Below are 15,568 nucleotides of genomic sequence, written 5' to 3' on the forward strand. Positions count from 1 at the left end.
GAAAGTTCACAAGTTGATGATAAAAATACAATATTTTGAGTGATGGATGTAAAGAATAATTAACTAGATGCAAGATGATCCCAAATGCAATTTGTCCTAAGTATGATGATTAATTAGAATGTATGAGATGAGTTTAGCAGCAAAATCACAAATTTCAACAACAATAACATGCATACAAAATCACAAATTTCAACAACAATAACATGCATAGACTAGATTAGTCACATTATTCAAATTAGTTCATTTTCATCATGCTTACAATGTTTTGGAAAATAATTCAAGGCAACTCGATCTTTCATAAGTTTGAAACCAAAATTAAGTCCTTTCGGGCTCTGTCACTCAGAAAATCATGCATTTTACTGATCATATTCAAGTAAGGGTTTCTTAGAATACATGTGAAGTAATAGGGACAGGTTAGGTTTGAAACAATTTAATCACATAAACTTAGAAACAATGCAAGATAATAGAGCTCATTCGAGTTATTATGAGCCTTCAATTTAGTCAGGTTAGGATCTAAATTAAGCATGCACTTTTCAATTATTGTGTCCATTAGTCATCGTCTAGTTAGGGTCTTTCAACTAATTCTAATAATGAAATAAATACTCGAGTTTCATTGAAAACATGAACGATTGAGGCACATAACATCTTAAACACAATTTAAATGCAATTTATTAAATTAGTGCAACCATTCTAGGTAAACAAATTTACGTTACCATCGTTGATGACAAGATAACAAAACACATTGCAAACATGATTAAATGTAAACAAGGATAAGGAAAGATAAGCTCTTGGTTGTTTCAGCGATTCTGCAGAATCTATGAAGTGGCTTCCTCCAATCCTCGTGTTTCTCTTTGTGAAAGTTGCTTCTCAAAGTGGCTTCCTCCAAGAGAGTATCTTCTCAAAGGGGATTATGGATGCTTATATGTGTGAATGAAGGAAACAAACGAAATAATGAAATGAGAAATGAAAAAATGATTATGAAATGAGGGATGATTGAAATTAGGAATGGAGATGGGTATTTATAGTGAAGGATGGTAGGTCTGTTTACTAAAAATAACATGATGGATCTCTTAGGATTCTCCTTCCCATAGCTGACCATAAATTGTGGAGATGGGAATTGTTTGGTTGCTTGATTCATGCATGATATCATGCTTAAATCAAGTAAGGGGTGGATGATTTCCTAGGCAAAGTTGGTGTGCTATTTTTTGATTTCTTTGCAAGTGTATGGACCTCCAATAAATATCTAAAAAGTAAATTTTTGAGCAGTCCAAATGCCTTTGCTGAATTGGGTTTATTCTCCTTGTTTGGACAGTTTGGTGACCCAATTGTTTACCAGACTTGTCCATCAATTGACCCTACTTTAATTAGATCAAATCAACTCCTCTAGACCCATTTTTCATGTGTTTTCCGTCCATGTAGAGTGAAATTGGGCATGTCCATGTAGATTTAATTTAAAAATAAAAATCATGTATAATTTCCTTAGTCCAACTGCATTAAAAAAATAATGTCAATATCAATATGTAGCATAAAATAATTAAGTTATGTACAAATTTAATGCATAATAGCATAAAATCACATTCTTCATTAAATCATGCTCATTATTGAAATATAAATAATATTCGCCCAATTAGTAATCAAATACTCGAGATTAAATTATTTTTAAGTAAAAACAGTGTCATAAACTACTAAAAAACCTATATAAATTAGAGTTTACACACCCCCAAACTTAATCCATTGCTCGTCCCGAGTAATGTAAAGCAAAAATTTAGATAAGGAAATCTTGCAATAGGTTTTAATAGAATGCTTAAGGAAAATCAACTTTTGCACATACATATACACATACATCAACAAAATCATGCTCATAAACTTTTTTTATTGATAAGTCACTCATATGCAATCATTATTTCAAAATTTTATACTAAGTACGGGAAAAGTGCCAGCATAAGTCATAGAGTGCATGCTTTTCAAGGTCATACATAACATTCACTATTCAGTTAAAGTCTCCTTATCAACTAGAAAAAAAATCAAAAGATTTAATTAGTTGTCCTCATATGTTAAACTTAGCAATTCCTCTCCACTAATGGAGTCGGCATAATCATCAAAATCAATAGGTCTTTTATAAGGTTGTAATGGGGCTAGGCTCAAGGTAAGGATAAAGAGAAGTAATTTTTTGTTTCTGTAATCTTAACCCTAACTTTTCCTTGGATCTTTTTCAGGGACATCATTCCTACTAACGAATTTTACCACCCCTAAATTTAATTTGAAGTTTTGTGCCCAACAATATTTTGAGTAGTTATTTTGCTCTTTTTGCTTGACATTTGAACAGAGTTCTTTTTTTTTAACACACATAGAACATATACATCTTCTTGAATTTTTCCTTGATCTTTGCTCACCAAGACAAGTATAGTTAAGATAGGTGCAAAAATAAGATAAAACTTAAAAAAAATGGTACTATGGCTTATGATGTAGGTGGATAGAAATAAAATAGGCTTAAAGGCTCATATTAAGGTTTCAAGGGTTAAATTCATTTGCCAGGCTTGAAAAGCTCAAACAATCCAAAGAAAATTGTGCCTATATCATGTTTAAATTCTTATGCCTCCTAGGATTTCACCTCAAGAAGGTTACTAAGTCAATTCTAAGGACTTAAACCTTCATGTATGTCTATTTATAAGGAAATTAAATTTTCATGAGAAAAGACTACACAGGACCTAAGAACATACAAACATTCCATAACTTAAGATAACATAAAAAAATTCAGATAAAAATAGAAATCATTCTTGCATTTGTGCTAACTTATGAACAAAAATTTTCTCTAAACATTATTTTATTTCAGCATACTTATGTGAAAACATTGAATCATACTTAAGAACAAAATTTAAAATTTATGCTAATATTACTTTACCCCCTTTAAAAAGAAGCAATGTCTTCATTGTGGAAACAAAGTAATGAATGAAAACTGAACACTAGGTAGGATAGCAAGAAAAGAGAGGTGAGTCCTGAAGACTGCTTAAGTACCAAGTCTTTCTTAACAATCCAATCCTAGACATGTTCATTCACATTACAACATCACTTTAGTTTTTATTAGAGAAGAGGCATTAAACTTAATTTATTCATGTTTACAATTTCCCACTTATATTGCGAAAGTAAAAATACTAAGGAAAGAAATATAAATGCCTAAAAATAAATACTTAAGAAAAAGATATATCCCCCCTTTTACTTCGTGTCATCCTCCATGTCTTTTTCATTTTCCCTTATTTGTCACACTTGATCCCACAATCTCTTCTTGCCATGTCTCGAAGATATGATCTAGAAACTCAGAAACAAAACAGTTAGAGAAATTCTTAAAAGCATTTCGTATGGTATCATCTCTAACTTTTGCATATCTCCAGTAAGCTTATTGTTGATTATGCATGAATTTCCTCATATCCATCATAGTTGAAAATTCTAAATTCTTCATAGTGCTTGAAGAAGTAGGAATGGTCAACTCAGGATTAAAACTTGGCTCCAAAGCTCAGCAACATTTGGCTCCACCCTCAGTTTAGGGTTGTTTGGTTCCTCTTCAACTTTTGCTTCTTCTGTTTCATATATTAGTTAGATTCCAGTTCAAATTTGGTTGATGACTCATCAGATTCAGGTTCATTTGGTCCATCTGGCTCAACTTGGCTCAATAATTCAATATTCTTCACTAGCCTTTCAAGGCCATGCCTTGTTATGCAACCTTGAACATAACGGTCCTTCGGGTTTGCTTTCGATCTTACTTGGGCCCGCAAGCAAAGTGAAGTAATCAGTGATAGAAAGTTGGCATTTTTTGTCTTTTTTCAAGCACAATCTTAGATCTCTTAGAGAATAATTATCCCAATATTGAAGACCTTTTTATCATAATCGCATACAACAAAAACATTTGTTCCATCGAGATGGTGGAGCTGTGTGAGATACGCATGAAGCTATATAAAATAAAGTAAGACCATGCCTTAACCACTAAACTTAAATATTACCTCCAGTAAGAATGACTACCATACTTTCTTATAATCTATTGGGATCCCAGATTTGTAACTACATTAAGTACTTTGTTGAAGAAAATCCCAATTGATATTTATCATCATGTTAGAGTACTCATCTTCTGCAACATCGGGTAAGTTAAACAAATCATTAATGGACTTAGAAGTGAGGGGTACCTTTTTTTACGAACAAGAACTTCATTAGCATTTGGCATGGACAAATTAACAATGAACTTTCACACTAAATCCTCTTCAGGCATTGATCATGCATCACAAAATTGATTCCAATTCAAAGCATCAATTGTTTTTCGAAGTGACAATAACATTATCACCTTATCATTTCTCTCCAAATTGAAACCTTTTTCTAGCATCATGGGCTGATTTTTGAAGATAGAATCAAACCTTTTGCTTGCTTCCTCATCTTGAATCATGATTTTATTTTTGGTAAAAGTTTTGGAAGATCTAGTTCTTTTACAAGATATGGCAACTTTTCCCCAAAACAATAAGAGAAATTCTGGCAAAAGGAAGAAGAGGGAATTGAAAATGTGAAGGTTGTAGTGGTGATGATATTGCGATAGCAGCGGTATTATGATGGCGACATGTTGCTACGACGATGGGAGGGTTTTGTGAAAAACATAGAAAATTGAGGAGATCTTTTAGGATTTGAGGCCAACAGCAAAGAGAAGAAAAATAGGTGGCTAGGGTTTAAGCTAATGGCTTGAATGGTGTGAAAAATATGATGGTAGAGAGGGGTTTATATAGTAGTATATTTGGGTAAACTTGTAACAAAAATTTAGCTGCCAAGGATGTTTGGGCGACAAGGTAAACAGGGAAGGGAAGTGGCGACAAAAATTATGGTTTTGGGGAACCCTTTAGACGACAATGATGAGTAATTTCCTCCTCTTCTTTGTTCTAGGCCTCAAGCACAAACTACAATTGTTTATTGTACTGGAAAATTAAACTAAACTAGAAAAATAAACTAATTAGTACTTAGGCCAAATTGACCATTTTATTAAGCATAAACAAATAAATAAAAAGTAAAATTAAAAATTTATTTTGGATTACTTAGAAAATTTCTTCTCGAAAAATTACATTAAATTAATATCCCAGGAAAGGTTGGATGCGTCACAAATGGTCCCACTTAAGTTTCAATCTCTTTAGATAGATTTAATGTAATGTAATAATTCAAGAAAAATAATTTCTAAGTATGACATTTATTAAATATAAAAAATGAAGGGTCTATTAAATTGAACGAGATTTCAATTCGCTCAATTTCACCATCCCAATAGTGTTTGAGACATTGACCATTAGCTTTAAATCTACCATTAGCTTCTTGGGAAATAACCTTAGCCTCAAATTAAACAACAACACTTTCTGACCTTCTTTGAATTTACAAGGTTGTATACGATTGCCATGACATCTCTTACTCTTTTCTTTATACATCTTGGCATTCTCGTATGAAAATAACCTTAACTCTTCAAGCTCATCAAGCTATAACATCCTTCTCTCACTGTTTTTTTAAGATCAAAATTTAATTATTTCAAAGCCTAGTAAGCTTTATTCTCCAACTCAAGCGGCAAATGACACACCTTTCCAAAGACTGACCAATATGGATCCGTTCCTAATGGTCTCTTAAAAGTCGTTCGATAGGCCCATATACCATCATCGAGCCTTTGAGACCAATCTTTTCTATTAGGTTGCACTACTTTCTCAAGGATTCCTCTGATATCATGGTTAACCCATTCAACTTGCCCATTTGATTGTGGATGATATGCAGCAACAATCTTGTGTTTCACATTGTACTTGTCAAGCAACTACTAATGCCATTTATTTACAAAGTGATCCTTCATGGCTAATTATAGCTCTAAGAGTCTCAAACTGTGTAAACACATGCTTATGTAGGAATCACATGACAACCTTAGCATCATTTGTTAGGTATGCCTCGACTTCAACCCACTTGGATACGTAATAGACAGATACTACGATATACCTGTTACCATAAGAAGGAAACAAACCTAGAAAACCAATGCCCCATACGTCAAATAATTCTACGTCTAAAATGTTTGTCAAAGGCATCTCATTCGTCCTTGATATGTTTCCAGTCCTTTGGCATCTATCACAAATTTTCACATATGCATACGCATCCTTGAACACTGTAGGCCAAAAGAATCCTACTTGTAAAATCTTCATTGCAGTGCAGGAACCACCAAAGTGTCCCCCATTTGGAGATGACTGGCAATGATAAAAGATCTCATCAATTTCACTTCTAGCTATGCACTTCTTGATTATGTTATCTACACATTTTTTAAACAAAAACGAATCCTCCCAAAAATAATACTAACTATCATGAAGGAATTTATTCCTTTGTTGGTATGTTATTTCTCGAGGAATTATTGCACATGCTAAATAATTCGAATAATCAGCAAACCAAGGAATTTCATGAATTTGACTTACCTCAAAGATATGCTCATCTGGGAAATTCTCATTAGTTGGAACAAGTAAACGAGTTACCTCGTTTTGTTCCAACCTTGACAGATGATCAACTACTTGATTTTCAACACCTTTTCTGTCTTGGATCTCAAGGTCAAATTCTTGGAGTAAGAGTATACATCGAATCAGCCTCGGTTTAGCATCTTTCTTTGTGAGTAAGTATTTAATGGCCACATGATCAGTAAATACTGTGGCTTTCGTACCTATGAATAAGAATGAAACTTGTCAAAAGTAAAAATTATAGTAAATAGTTCTTTTTCAGTTACTGTGTAATTAAGCTAGGCTTCTGTCAAACTTCTACTTTCAAAGTAGACAAGATGAAACACTTTCTTTCTTCTTTGATCTATCACATCTCTAACAGCAAAATCACTTGCGTCACACATCAGCTCAAACAATGAGTTCCAATCAGGTGTAACGATTTTAGGGGTTGAGATTAACTGAATTTTTAACTCTTCAAAAGCTTCCAAAAATGCTTTGTCAAACTCGAAAATATTGTCTTTCTCTAAAAGCATACACAAAAGGTTTGAATTTTTTTAAATCTTTAATAAACCTTTGGTAAAAATCGGCATGGCATAAGAAACTTCAAACTCCTTTAACACTGGCTGGTGGTGGTACTTTTTCAATTACGTCCACTTTTTCTTTATCGACTTCAATTCCTCTTTTGGATATTTTGTGTCCTAAGAAAATAGTGTCTCATCGGATATTTTAAGCACCTTAGCCAAAGTACTCAAACAAGCTTCGTAAGTATTACAAAAAATAGAAAAATCATCCATGAAAACCTCAACAAAAATTCTATCATATCAGTAAATATTGCAATCATGTATCGTTGAAATGTGGCAGGTGCATTACATAAACCGAATGACATTCGCCTAAAAAAAATGTACCGTACGGACAAGTAAAATTGGTTTTGTGTTGGCCTTCTAGGGCTACAACTATTTGCTGATATCCTGAATATCCATCTAAAAAGAAGTAATATTCGTTATCTAACAGTCAGTCAAACATTTGATCCATAAAAGGCAACAAAAAATTATCATTCCGAGTGGTTTTGTTCAATTTTCTGTAGTAAATATAGATTCTCCAACCCGTGACCACCCTTGTTGGGATTAACTTGTTACGCTCATTCTCGACAATCATGATTCCACCTTTCTTTGGAACACACTATACTGGACTTACCTATGAATTATCTGAGATTGCGTAGATAATTCTCGCATCTAACCATTTGATAACTTCCTTTTGAACTACCTCTTTAATGATAGGATTGAGTCTCCTTTGCCCATCGATTCTAGCTCACTCACCTTCCTCTAAGATAATTTTATGCATACTAAAAGAAGGGCTTATTCCTTAAATATCAGCTATGGTCCAGCTGATCATCTTTTTAAATTTCTTTAAAACTTCGATCAGCTACTCCTCTTGGTGTTCTATTAGTTTGGTTGAAACAATCACAAATAAAGTAGAACTTTTACCCAAATAAACTTATTTCAAATGGAAAACAAGTACCTTAAGTTCAAGTTTGGGTGGTCCTCGATTGGCAACTTTGGTTGTGTATATTCCTGAGCTTCCAACTCAATGGTTCAAACCGAATTGGTTGAACATAGTTCCTTGTATTGGTTTCCATCAAATCCACATTCTTATTACCTTGTTCATCTTCCAATGGCTCAAACCCTAAAGTTTTCTCCAATGGGTCCTCTACAAAATTGTTCTCCCATTCCATAGAAACTAAGATTTCTAGCTCCTCCATCACTGAACATTCCTCCGTCGAATTGGGAAATTTCATTGCCTGAAGAACATTAAATGTTACCTGATTGTCTTAAACTCTCATGGTGAGCTCACCTTTCTACACGTCTATTAATGTTCTTCTCGTGACTAAGAAAGGTCTCCCTAGCATGATTGACACTTCCTTATCAGGTTCATAATGTAAGACAATGAAATCATCAGGAAAAGTAAAATTATCAACTCTTACCAAAACATCCTCGACCTTTCCTTTTGGGTATGCTAAAGATCCATCTGCCAGTTTAAGTGTCATAGTTGTGGGTCTTACTTCACCTATTCCCAAGAACTTGAAAATAGATTTCGGCATCAAGTTGATGCTTTATCCTAAGTCACACAAAGCTTTACCACAGTAAGACTCTTCGATATTACAGGGTATGGTAAAAATTCCAGGGTCCTTCATTTTCAGAGGTAGCTTGTTCTGTAAGAATGCATTACACTCCTTCGTTAGTTCTACAGTCTCATACTCACCAAGTCTTTTCTTCTTGGATAGGATATCCTTCATGAACTTGACATAGTTGGGCATTAGTTCTAACGCCTCTACCAACGGGATATTGATGTAAAGTTACTTTAGAACATCCAAAAACTTCTTGTATTTCACCTCTTGTTTCTGCTTATTTGGTTGGAATTTTTGATGACATGGAGGTGTTGAAACTTTGGCTTGAACTAGAAAACTTTTTTGAGGAGGTAAATCTGCATCTAAAGAAGGTGTTAGCTTATCAGAATTCACTAGTTTAGATTTCAGCTCATCAGAATATGCGAGTTCTGACTCTTTTAGTGTAGGAATTTCAACCGCTAGTTGACTTTCCTCATTCTCAATAGGTTCATCTTCAACAACAACTTCCTTAGGTTCCAAAGTCTGACCATTTCGTAAAGCAACTACCTTGAAATGTTCCTTACCAAAATTCCTTAGATTTTTTGTATTGCTCGACAAGGCTCCTTGTGGTCTATTACGAAGCTCCGTATCCAACTGACCCATTTGGTTCTCTAATTTTTTTAATGTTGCTGCTTGAATTTCGATTAAGGTGTCATTCTTCACCGTGTACACCTTCAACAAAATCTCGAAACTATTAGATGATTTAGCTTCGATGGCTTTGGAACTTGTTGATTAAACCCTTGGGGTTGACTTGGTCTATTGTACATGCAGTTGTTCGGTCCATTTCCTTGGTTATTCTAAGAAATTTTTGGATGGTTTCGCAATGAAGGATTGTAGAAATTGGACTGTGGTCCTTGTCCATTTCTTTTTTGTTTTGATTCTCTACATAATAAATTGACTAGGGATTTAACGGAAAATTCTCGAAAGAATGGCCATCAGCATAATAGACGTAGGAAACCACATTGAATTGATTAGGTGGTTGGGCTACAACAGGATTAAAACTATTAGTAGTAAGCTATATCAACATTGAAGATATGGAAGATACTTGAGCTAAGAGTAACGTAGGGGTGTCCACTTCATGCATTCTGGTTACTCGTCTTTCTGAAGTTGTTTGATTTTTCGGCCACTAGTAATAATTATTGGCTACTCTCTCAATGACCTCGTAAGCCTCATTGTAAGACTTCAAGAAGAGAGCACCAATTGTAGAAACATCTACCTCCAACCTTGTGTGAGCGTTAAAACCATTATAAAATGTCTCCAAATGGATGCAATGTGGAATCCCGTGGTGAAGGCATCTATAAAGTAACTCTTTGAATCTTTCCTACGCCTCGTATAGGGACTCGTCATCCAATTTTTTAAAAGTGGTGATCACATTTCGGAACTTAACATTTTTGCTAGGTGGGAAATACTTTATAAGAAATTGTTCAGCTAATTCTTACCAAGTTGAAAGTGAATGTAGTGGTAAGGAATTAAGCTATGCTTGTGTTTTTATCTTGCAATGAGTATGGAAACAACTTCAATATCAATACATCTTCTGTTACACCAACTATCTTAAAGGAATCACTTACCTCCATGAATATCAAAGGTGAAGTGTGGATCTTCTGTGGGCATACCTCTAAACTGGCCCTTGTTTTGAAGCATTTGAAACATTACTTGCTTCAATTCAACTTGTGATGCCTCAACTCCAGTCTCCTAATTCCAGGATTTAACTCATTAAAAAGGGGCATTGCGTACTATCTTATTGTAACGCCCTTAACCCATATCCGTCGCCGGAATAAGGCTACGGAGCATTACCGAATATTACAATTAAAAGCAATAAAAAATTTAAAACATTTAACTCAAATTGTTAACCATAGCAAAACCAATCAAAGACATACATATTGTCCCTTATTCGATCCCTCGAGGCCTTAAAAACACATTAAAAACAAGTCGGGACTAAATCGGAAACATATAGAATTTTTCAGAAAAAGATGGAAATTTTCAACTGCAGGGTCACAGATTCCTATGGCTAGGCCGTGTAGGCATTTGAAGTCGGGAAACACGGCCGTGTCCCAGCCCGTGTCTGTGCCTATGTAACTTTCTGACTTGGGTCACATGGCCAAGCCACACGGTCGTGTACCAGGCGGTGTACCCTTCGAAATGGTCTTACGCGCTTATGTAACTACCTGACTTGCAACCTTTTGAAAGCTACAGGGGACACACTGCCGTGTCTCTAGCCGTTTGGATGAAAAATAGGCTATTTCCAAGCCATTTTTCTCACCCATTTAAGCACATACCTACAAATAGTTTACCACATATACACAAGCCTTTAAGTTGCACTTAAAACATGCATAACTAAGCTAAATCGATACAGTGTATATTCATACAACCAATATGCCCAAAGGGCACCTCAATCACAAATCAAACATGTACCTAATGGTTGCATAAATTAAGCATAAAACATCTAATTTTTAAGTAACTTCATACCAACGATTACCTCCATGTTCACATATTGTAGTCACACTCATTATACCAATTTGGCAATTTAAAATCCATTAACAAAGCATTAGCACAAATAACCATGTATATATAAACTACAACTAATAAACCAAAATAACCACATTCAAACGTATCTAAGAAAAACACATAGCATACATTTTAACTACCATTCCATCTTCCACCATTCAAGCACCAAATACATGTATATGCTAACATAACAACTTAATTCATCAAACATTAAAACCATTCTCAAGTGTTTGCCTTCATAACATTATATCAAGTCAAAAGATTTATATATACAAACCTAGAAAACAATGTATCTAAACACATAACTTAGTAGTTCATCATTATACCAAAAACAACGAGACACACACATATATACATTTATAGCCACATATACATGCCACAACCCTAAAGAGTTCAAAAGCTACTAACTATGATGGATAGTGTGAGTCAAAGATTCGATCCGTCTAAAGTCAGCAAAAGTGATCTACAAAACAACACACAAACACGCATAAGCTTATGATGTTTAGTAAGAACATAGCAAACTAATTAACTTAGAATTATTTGAATAAAACACTTATTTTACGTGTTTGAAGTTACCCAAATATAATCAATGGCACGTAAGTGCAAATCACGGGTACCAAAGTACAACAGGGGCATGTTGGTGCAGTTAGGGGTATCGAAGTACAATAGGGGCGCGTAGGTGCATTCAGGGGTACCAAAATACAACATGGGCACGTATGTGTATTTAGGGGTATCGAAGTACAACAGGGGCACATATGTGCATTTAGGGGTACCGAAGTACAACAGGGGCATGTGGGTGCATTCAGGGGTACCGAAGTACAACAGGGGCACATATCTACATCTAGAGGTATCGAAGTACAACAGGGGCACATATGTGCATTCAAGGGTACCAAAGTACAACAGGGGCACGTATGTGCATTTAGGGGTACCGAAGTACAATAGGGGAAAATATGTGCATTCAGGGGTACCGAACTACAACAGGGGCACGTATGTGCATTCAGGTTTAATTACATAACAATTAACTGCTTAATTCTAAAACACCAATACATATGAAAATTTAATTATCCAATTTAATACTACGAACTTATTTCGACGACAAGCATGTAGAAGTACGTTCAGCTAATCCGCAACTTCACCTTCCCTCGATTTAAATCCAGTTGAGGTTTATCTTGATCTAAATAAATCAATTCAACAAATTTAATAACTATTCCATTTAATTCAATCCAATTTCAAATCTTCACAAAATTACACTTTTACCCCAAATATTTTAATTTCTTTACAATTTAGCCTTTAAGCTCGTAAAATGAAATTCATGCAATTTCATCCCTACTCAAGCCTAGCTGAATTCCATACAAGCTCCTAGTAGCCCATATATTTCATTATTTCATAAATTACACCATGAATATTTCACATTTTACAATTTAATCCCTAATTGACAAATTCATCAAAAATCACTTAACAAAAGTTGTTTATCTAACAACAACTATCCATTTTCTTCCATCAAACATAAAAAAATTATATTCATTCATGGCACAACCCTAACCTTTTAACAATTTTCCAAATTAGTCCCCGGGCTAGCTAGATTAAGCTACAACGATCCCGAAAACATAGAAATCATTAAAAATAGGGCAAAACTACACTTACATGAAAGGATATTGTGGCCAAACCTTCAAAATCACAACAATGGAGTTTTTCCTTCTTTATTTTCAGTTGAAGATGAGTTAGAAATATGATAGATTTGTCTTTCATTTTAGTTTAAATACATTTATTCACTAATTTACATATTTAATCTTAAGTAATAACTTTTAAAACCATGATATAAGTGTCCATATTTGTCCAATAATAATACTACTGGTCTAATTTCCATTTAAGGACACTAATATTCCAAATTATAGCAATTTGGTACTTTTTACTTCTAGAACTCTAATTTTGCACCTTATGCAATTTAGTCCTTTTATTAAATTATGCATGCAATCGATAAAATTTCTTAACAAAATTTTTATACGACACTAATAACATGTTGTACACATTAAAATATTAATGAAATAAATATTTTCACATTAGATTTGTGGTCCCAAAACCACTATTCTGATTTCACTTAAAACGGGTTGTTCCGCTTATAGTCGATCTTTATCATCAGCAATAATGATTGGATTGTGCACATTAGCGACTCCATTCCCTTAACCATCATTTTTATTTTCCATTTCAGCTTGTCTTTGGGATATTCTTATTCTTTCTCATCTTCTTTGTCTAAATGTCCACTTGGCTTCAAGGTATATAGCTAATAGATCGATGATTCGATCTATGCTCATAAACACTTGAAAAATAAATCACAAAAAATAAAGAATAAAGAATTAATTACTAAATTTAGAAATTAAATAGAAATAAAATAAAAACCAAATTGCAAAGATTAATGTCAAAAAAAATGATTAAGTCAACATTCCCTGGCAACGACGCCAAAAAATTGTAACGTGTGGTTTGTGCAAGTGTATACAGTCATTATCAAGTAATAAGTAACTAAAAGAGTTATCATCTCCACAGGAAGGAACTGTGTTTGTTAATCAATTAATTGTAAAATTAAAGTTCACAAGTTGGTGATAAAAACACAATATTTTGAGTGATGGATGTAAAGAATAATTAACTAGATGTCAGATGATCCCTAATGCAATTTATCCTAAGTATGATGATTAATTAGAATGTATGAGATAGGTTTAGTAGCAAAATCACAGATTTGAACAACAATAACAAGAATAGGCTAGAACAGTCACATTATTCAACTTAGTTCATTTTCATCAAGGGTACAATGTTCCGAAAAATAATCCAAGGCAACTCAATCCTTCATGAGTTTGAAACAAAAATTAAGTCCTTTCGAAATATTTTACTTAGAAAAACATGCATTTTACCGATCATATTCAACTAAGGGTTTCTTAGAGTTCATGTGAAGTAAAAGAGACGGGTTAGGTTTGAAACAATGTAATCACATAAACCTAAAAACTATTCAAGATAATAGAGCTCTTTCGAGTTATTATGAACCTTCAATTTAGTCGGGTTATGATCTAAATTAAGCATGCACTTTTCAATTATTGCGTCCATTAGTCATCGTCTAGTTAGGATCGCTGGTCAGCTGTTTAATGTCACAACAATAATGTGCAAGCGTACACTATCGATGCAAGTATAGTAGACAGATGTGAGTCTGCCAGATATCAATCCCACAGGGATGGTAGCCTTTTGTCTATTAATATAGTGAAATAACTGGATATAAACAAGATAAATTGTGAGGATAGTTGTCGATGCAAAAACTTTAAAAACAATAAATAAAATATGATAATGATAAACTGGATCCCCAACATGAACCTTCAACAGAATACTAAGTGCTCATAAGGTATAAAAATATAGGTGATTATCGATGCAATAAAATTCAATGTATATCTTACCCAACGTTACTCATCTATTTAATTTGAGATTTAAACATGTATATTAAACTCACTTTCCGATGAAGGCAATATGACACTATTAAGAACAAGTGGACTAAATTCCTCTAATCCTAACTCAACTTCCATTAAAATGCTTGTTAGCTCAAACTGTCATTGCACTTTCAAGTGTCAGTGACTGCAATAAGACTTCCGTGTTAAAAAAACATCCAAACCTCAAGATTAAATAATAAAAGCAAGATTAAATAAGATAACATTTCACCAAGAATTCATCAGTACTTCCATACAATAAAAAATCAAAGAGTAATCACCAACATTTAAAAGGAAATAATAAAGAATCGAATGGAGAATACCATCCATAGACAACTCGACTGAATCTCTCTATTCCCTCTTGTCGCACACTTAGGTCTCCTCGTCATGAGCTAGTTTGCATTTGGCTTTCACGTTGGCTCACCCATGAGAGACTTAAGCTACCATGGCCGCAAGCTCCAAGTTTGGATGATGAAGATGCTGATGGAGAGAAAAGCTCTAGCCGCCCTCTTTTTTTCTTCTCACGTCCACCTTTTATGTCCTTCTCCACAATACAGGTGTCCTTTCCCAAAATTATTATGTCCTTTTCAGTACAGGTTTGTTATACCCGATTGGATAGCTAACATAGTTCTGGTTCCTATCCGGACAGCTGTTAGGTGCAGCGACAATTCTGAATGCAATCTAGAATTAATTCATGCAGCAACATTGTGGGCAACTGTCAGTTGCGGCAGCAATTCTGAACGTAGTCTGGGATTAACTCATGTAGCGACATTAATGTAATAAGATAGGAAAATTAAGGATAAAAGAGGCTAGGATTCACTGAGTTATAAAATGCAATTTACTAAGCTGAAAATGTTAAAATGTATGCTAAGGATAACTAAATAGGAACAATTGAACCAATAAGTAGGGGGAAACCTATGTTTTTTCTAGTGCTATCATTGGAGTATTCCCTCTTTAAAATTTTGTATTAC

The 15,568-nt window shown here is 34.1% G+C and overlaps 1 protein-coding gene and 1 non-coding gene across 2 annotated transcripts; one reads left to right on the forward strand and one right to left on the reverse strand.

The window, feature by feature from the left end:
* Window positions 1-5,545: 5,545 nt before the first annotated feature.
* Window positions 5,546-8,781, reverse strand: LOC107942598 (uncharacterized). The gene is made up of 6 exons (XM_016876294.1): window positions 8,628-8,781; window positions 8,449-8,531; window positions 8,124-8,265; window positions 6,139-6,292; window positions 5,916-5,988; window positions 5,546-5,812 (listed from the first exon to the last, which is right to left on the reverse strand). The coding sequence occupies exons 1-6, from the start codon at window positions 8,779-8,781 to the stop codon at window positions 5,546-5,548; spliced, it is 873 nt and encodes a 290-aa protein (XP_016731783.1).
* Window positions 8,782-9,908: 1,127 nt separating this feature from the next.
* On the forward strand, window positions 9,909-10,015 carry LOC121223911 (small nucleolar RNA R71). The gene has a single exon (XR_005921378.1). It is a non-coding gene; the product is annotated as a small nucleolar RNA R71 (small nucleolar RNA).
* The last annotated feature ends 5,553 nt before the right edge of the window (window positions 10,016-15,568 follow it).

This window comes from Gossypium hirsutum, chromosome D11 (genome assembly GCF_007990345.1).
Source record: "Gossypium hirsutum isolate 1008001.06 chromosome D11, Gossypium_hirsutum_v2.1, whole genome shotgun sequence".
Lineage (NCBI taxonomy): Eukaryota > Viridiplantae > Streptophyta > Magnoliopsida > Malvales > Malvaceae > Gossypium > Gossypium hirsutum.

What these genes read in the sequence shown, in the direction of transcription:
- LOC107942598 (XM_016876294.1), bottom strand. Translation starts at nt 8,781, where the DNA reads ATGCCCAACTATGTCAAGTTCATGAAGGATATCCTATCCAAGAAGAAA. An exon ending in TGGAATTTTTACCATACCCT is followed by an intron (nt 8,532 to 8,627) that starts GTAATATCGAAG and finishes TCTTGGGAATAG; the next exon opens with GTGAAGTAAGACCCACAACT. An exon ending in GAAAGGTCGAGGATGTTTTG is followed by an intron (nt 8,266 to 8,448) that starts GTAAGAGTTGAT and finishes AATGTTCTTCAG; the next exon opens with GCAATGAAATTTCCCAATTC.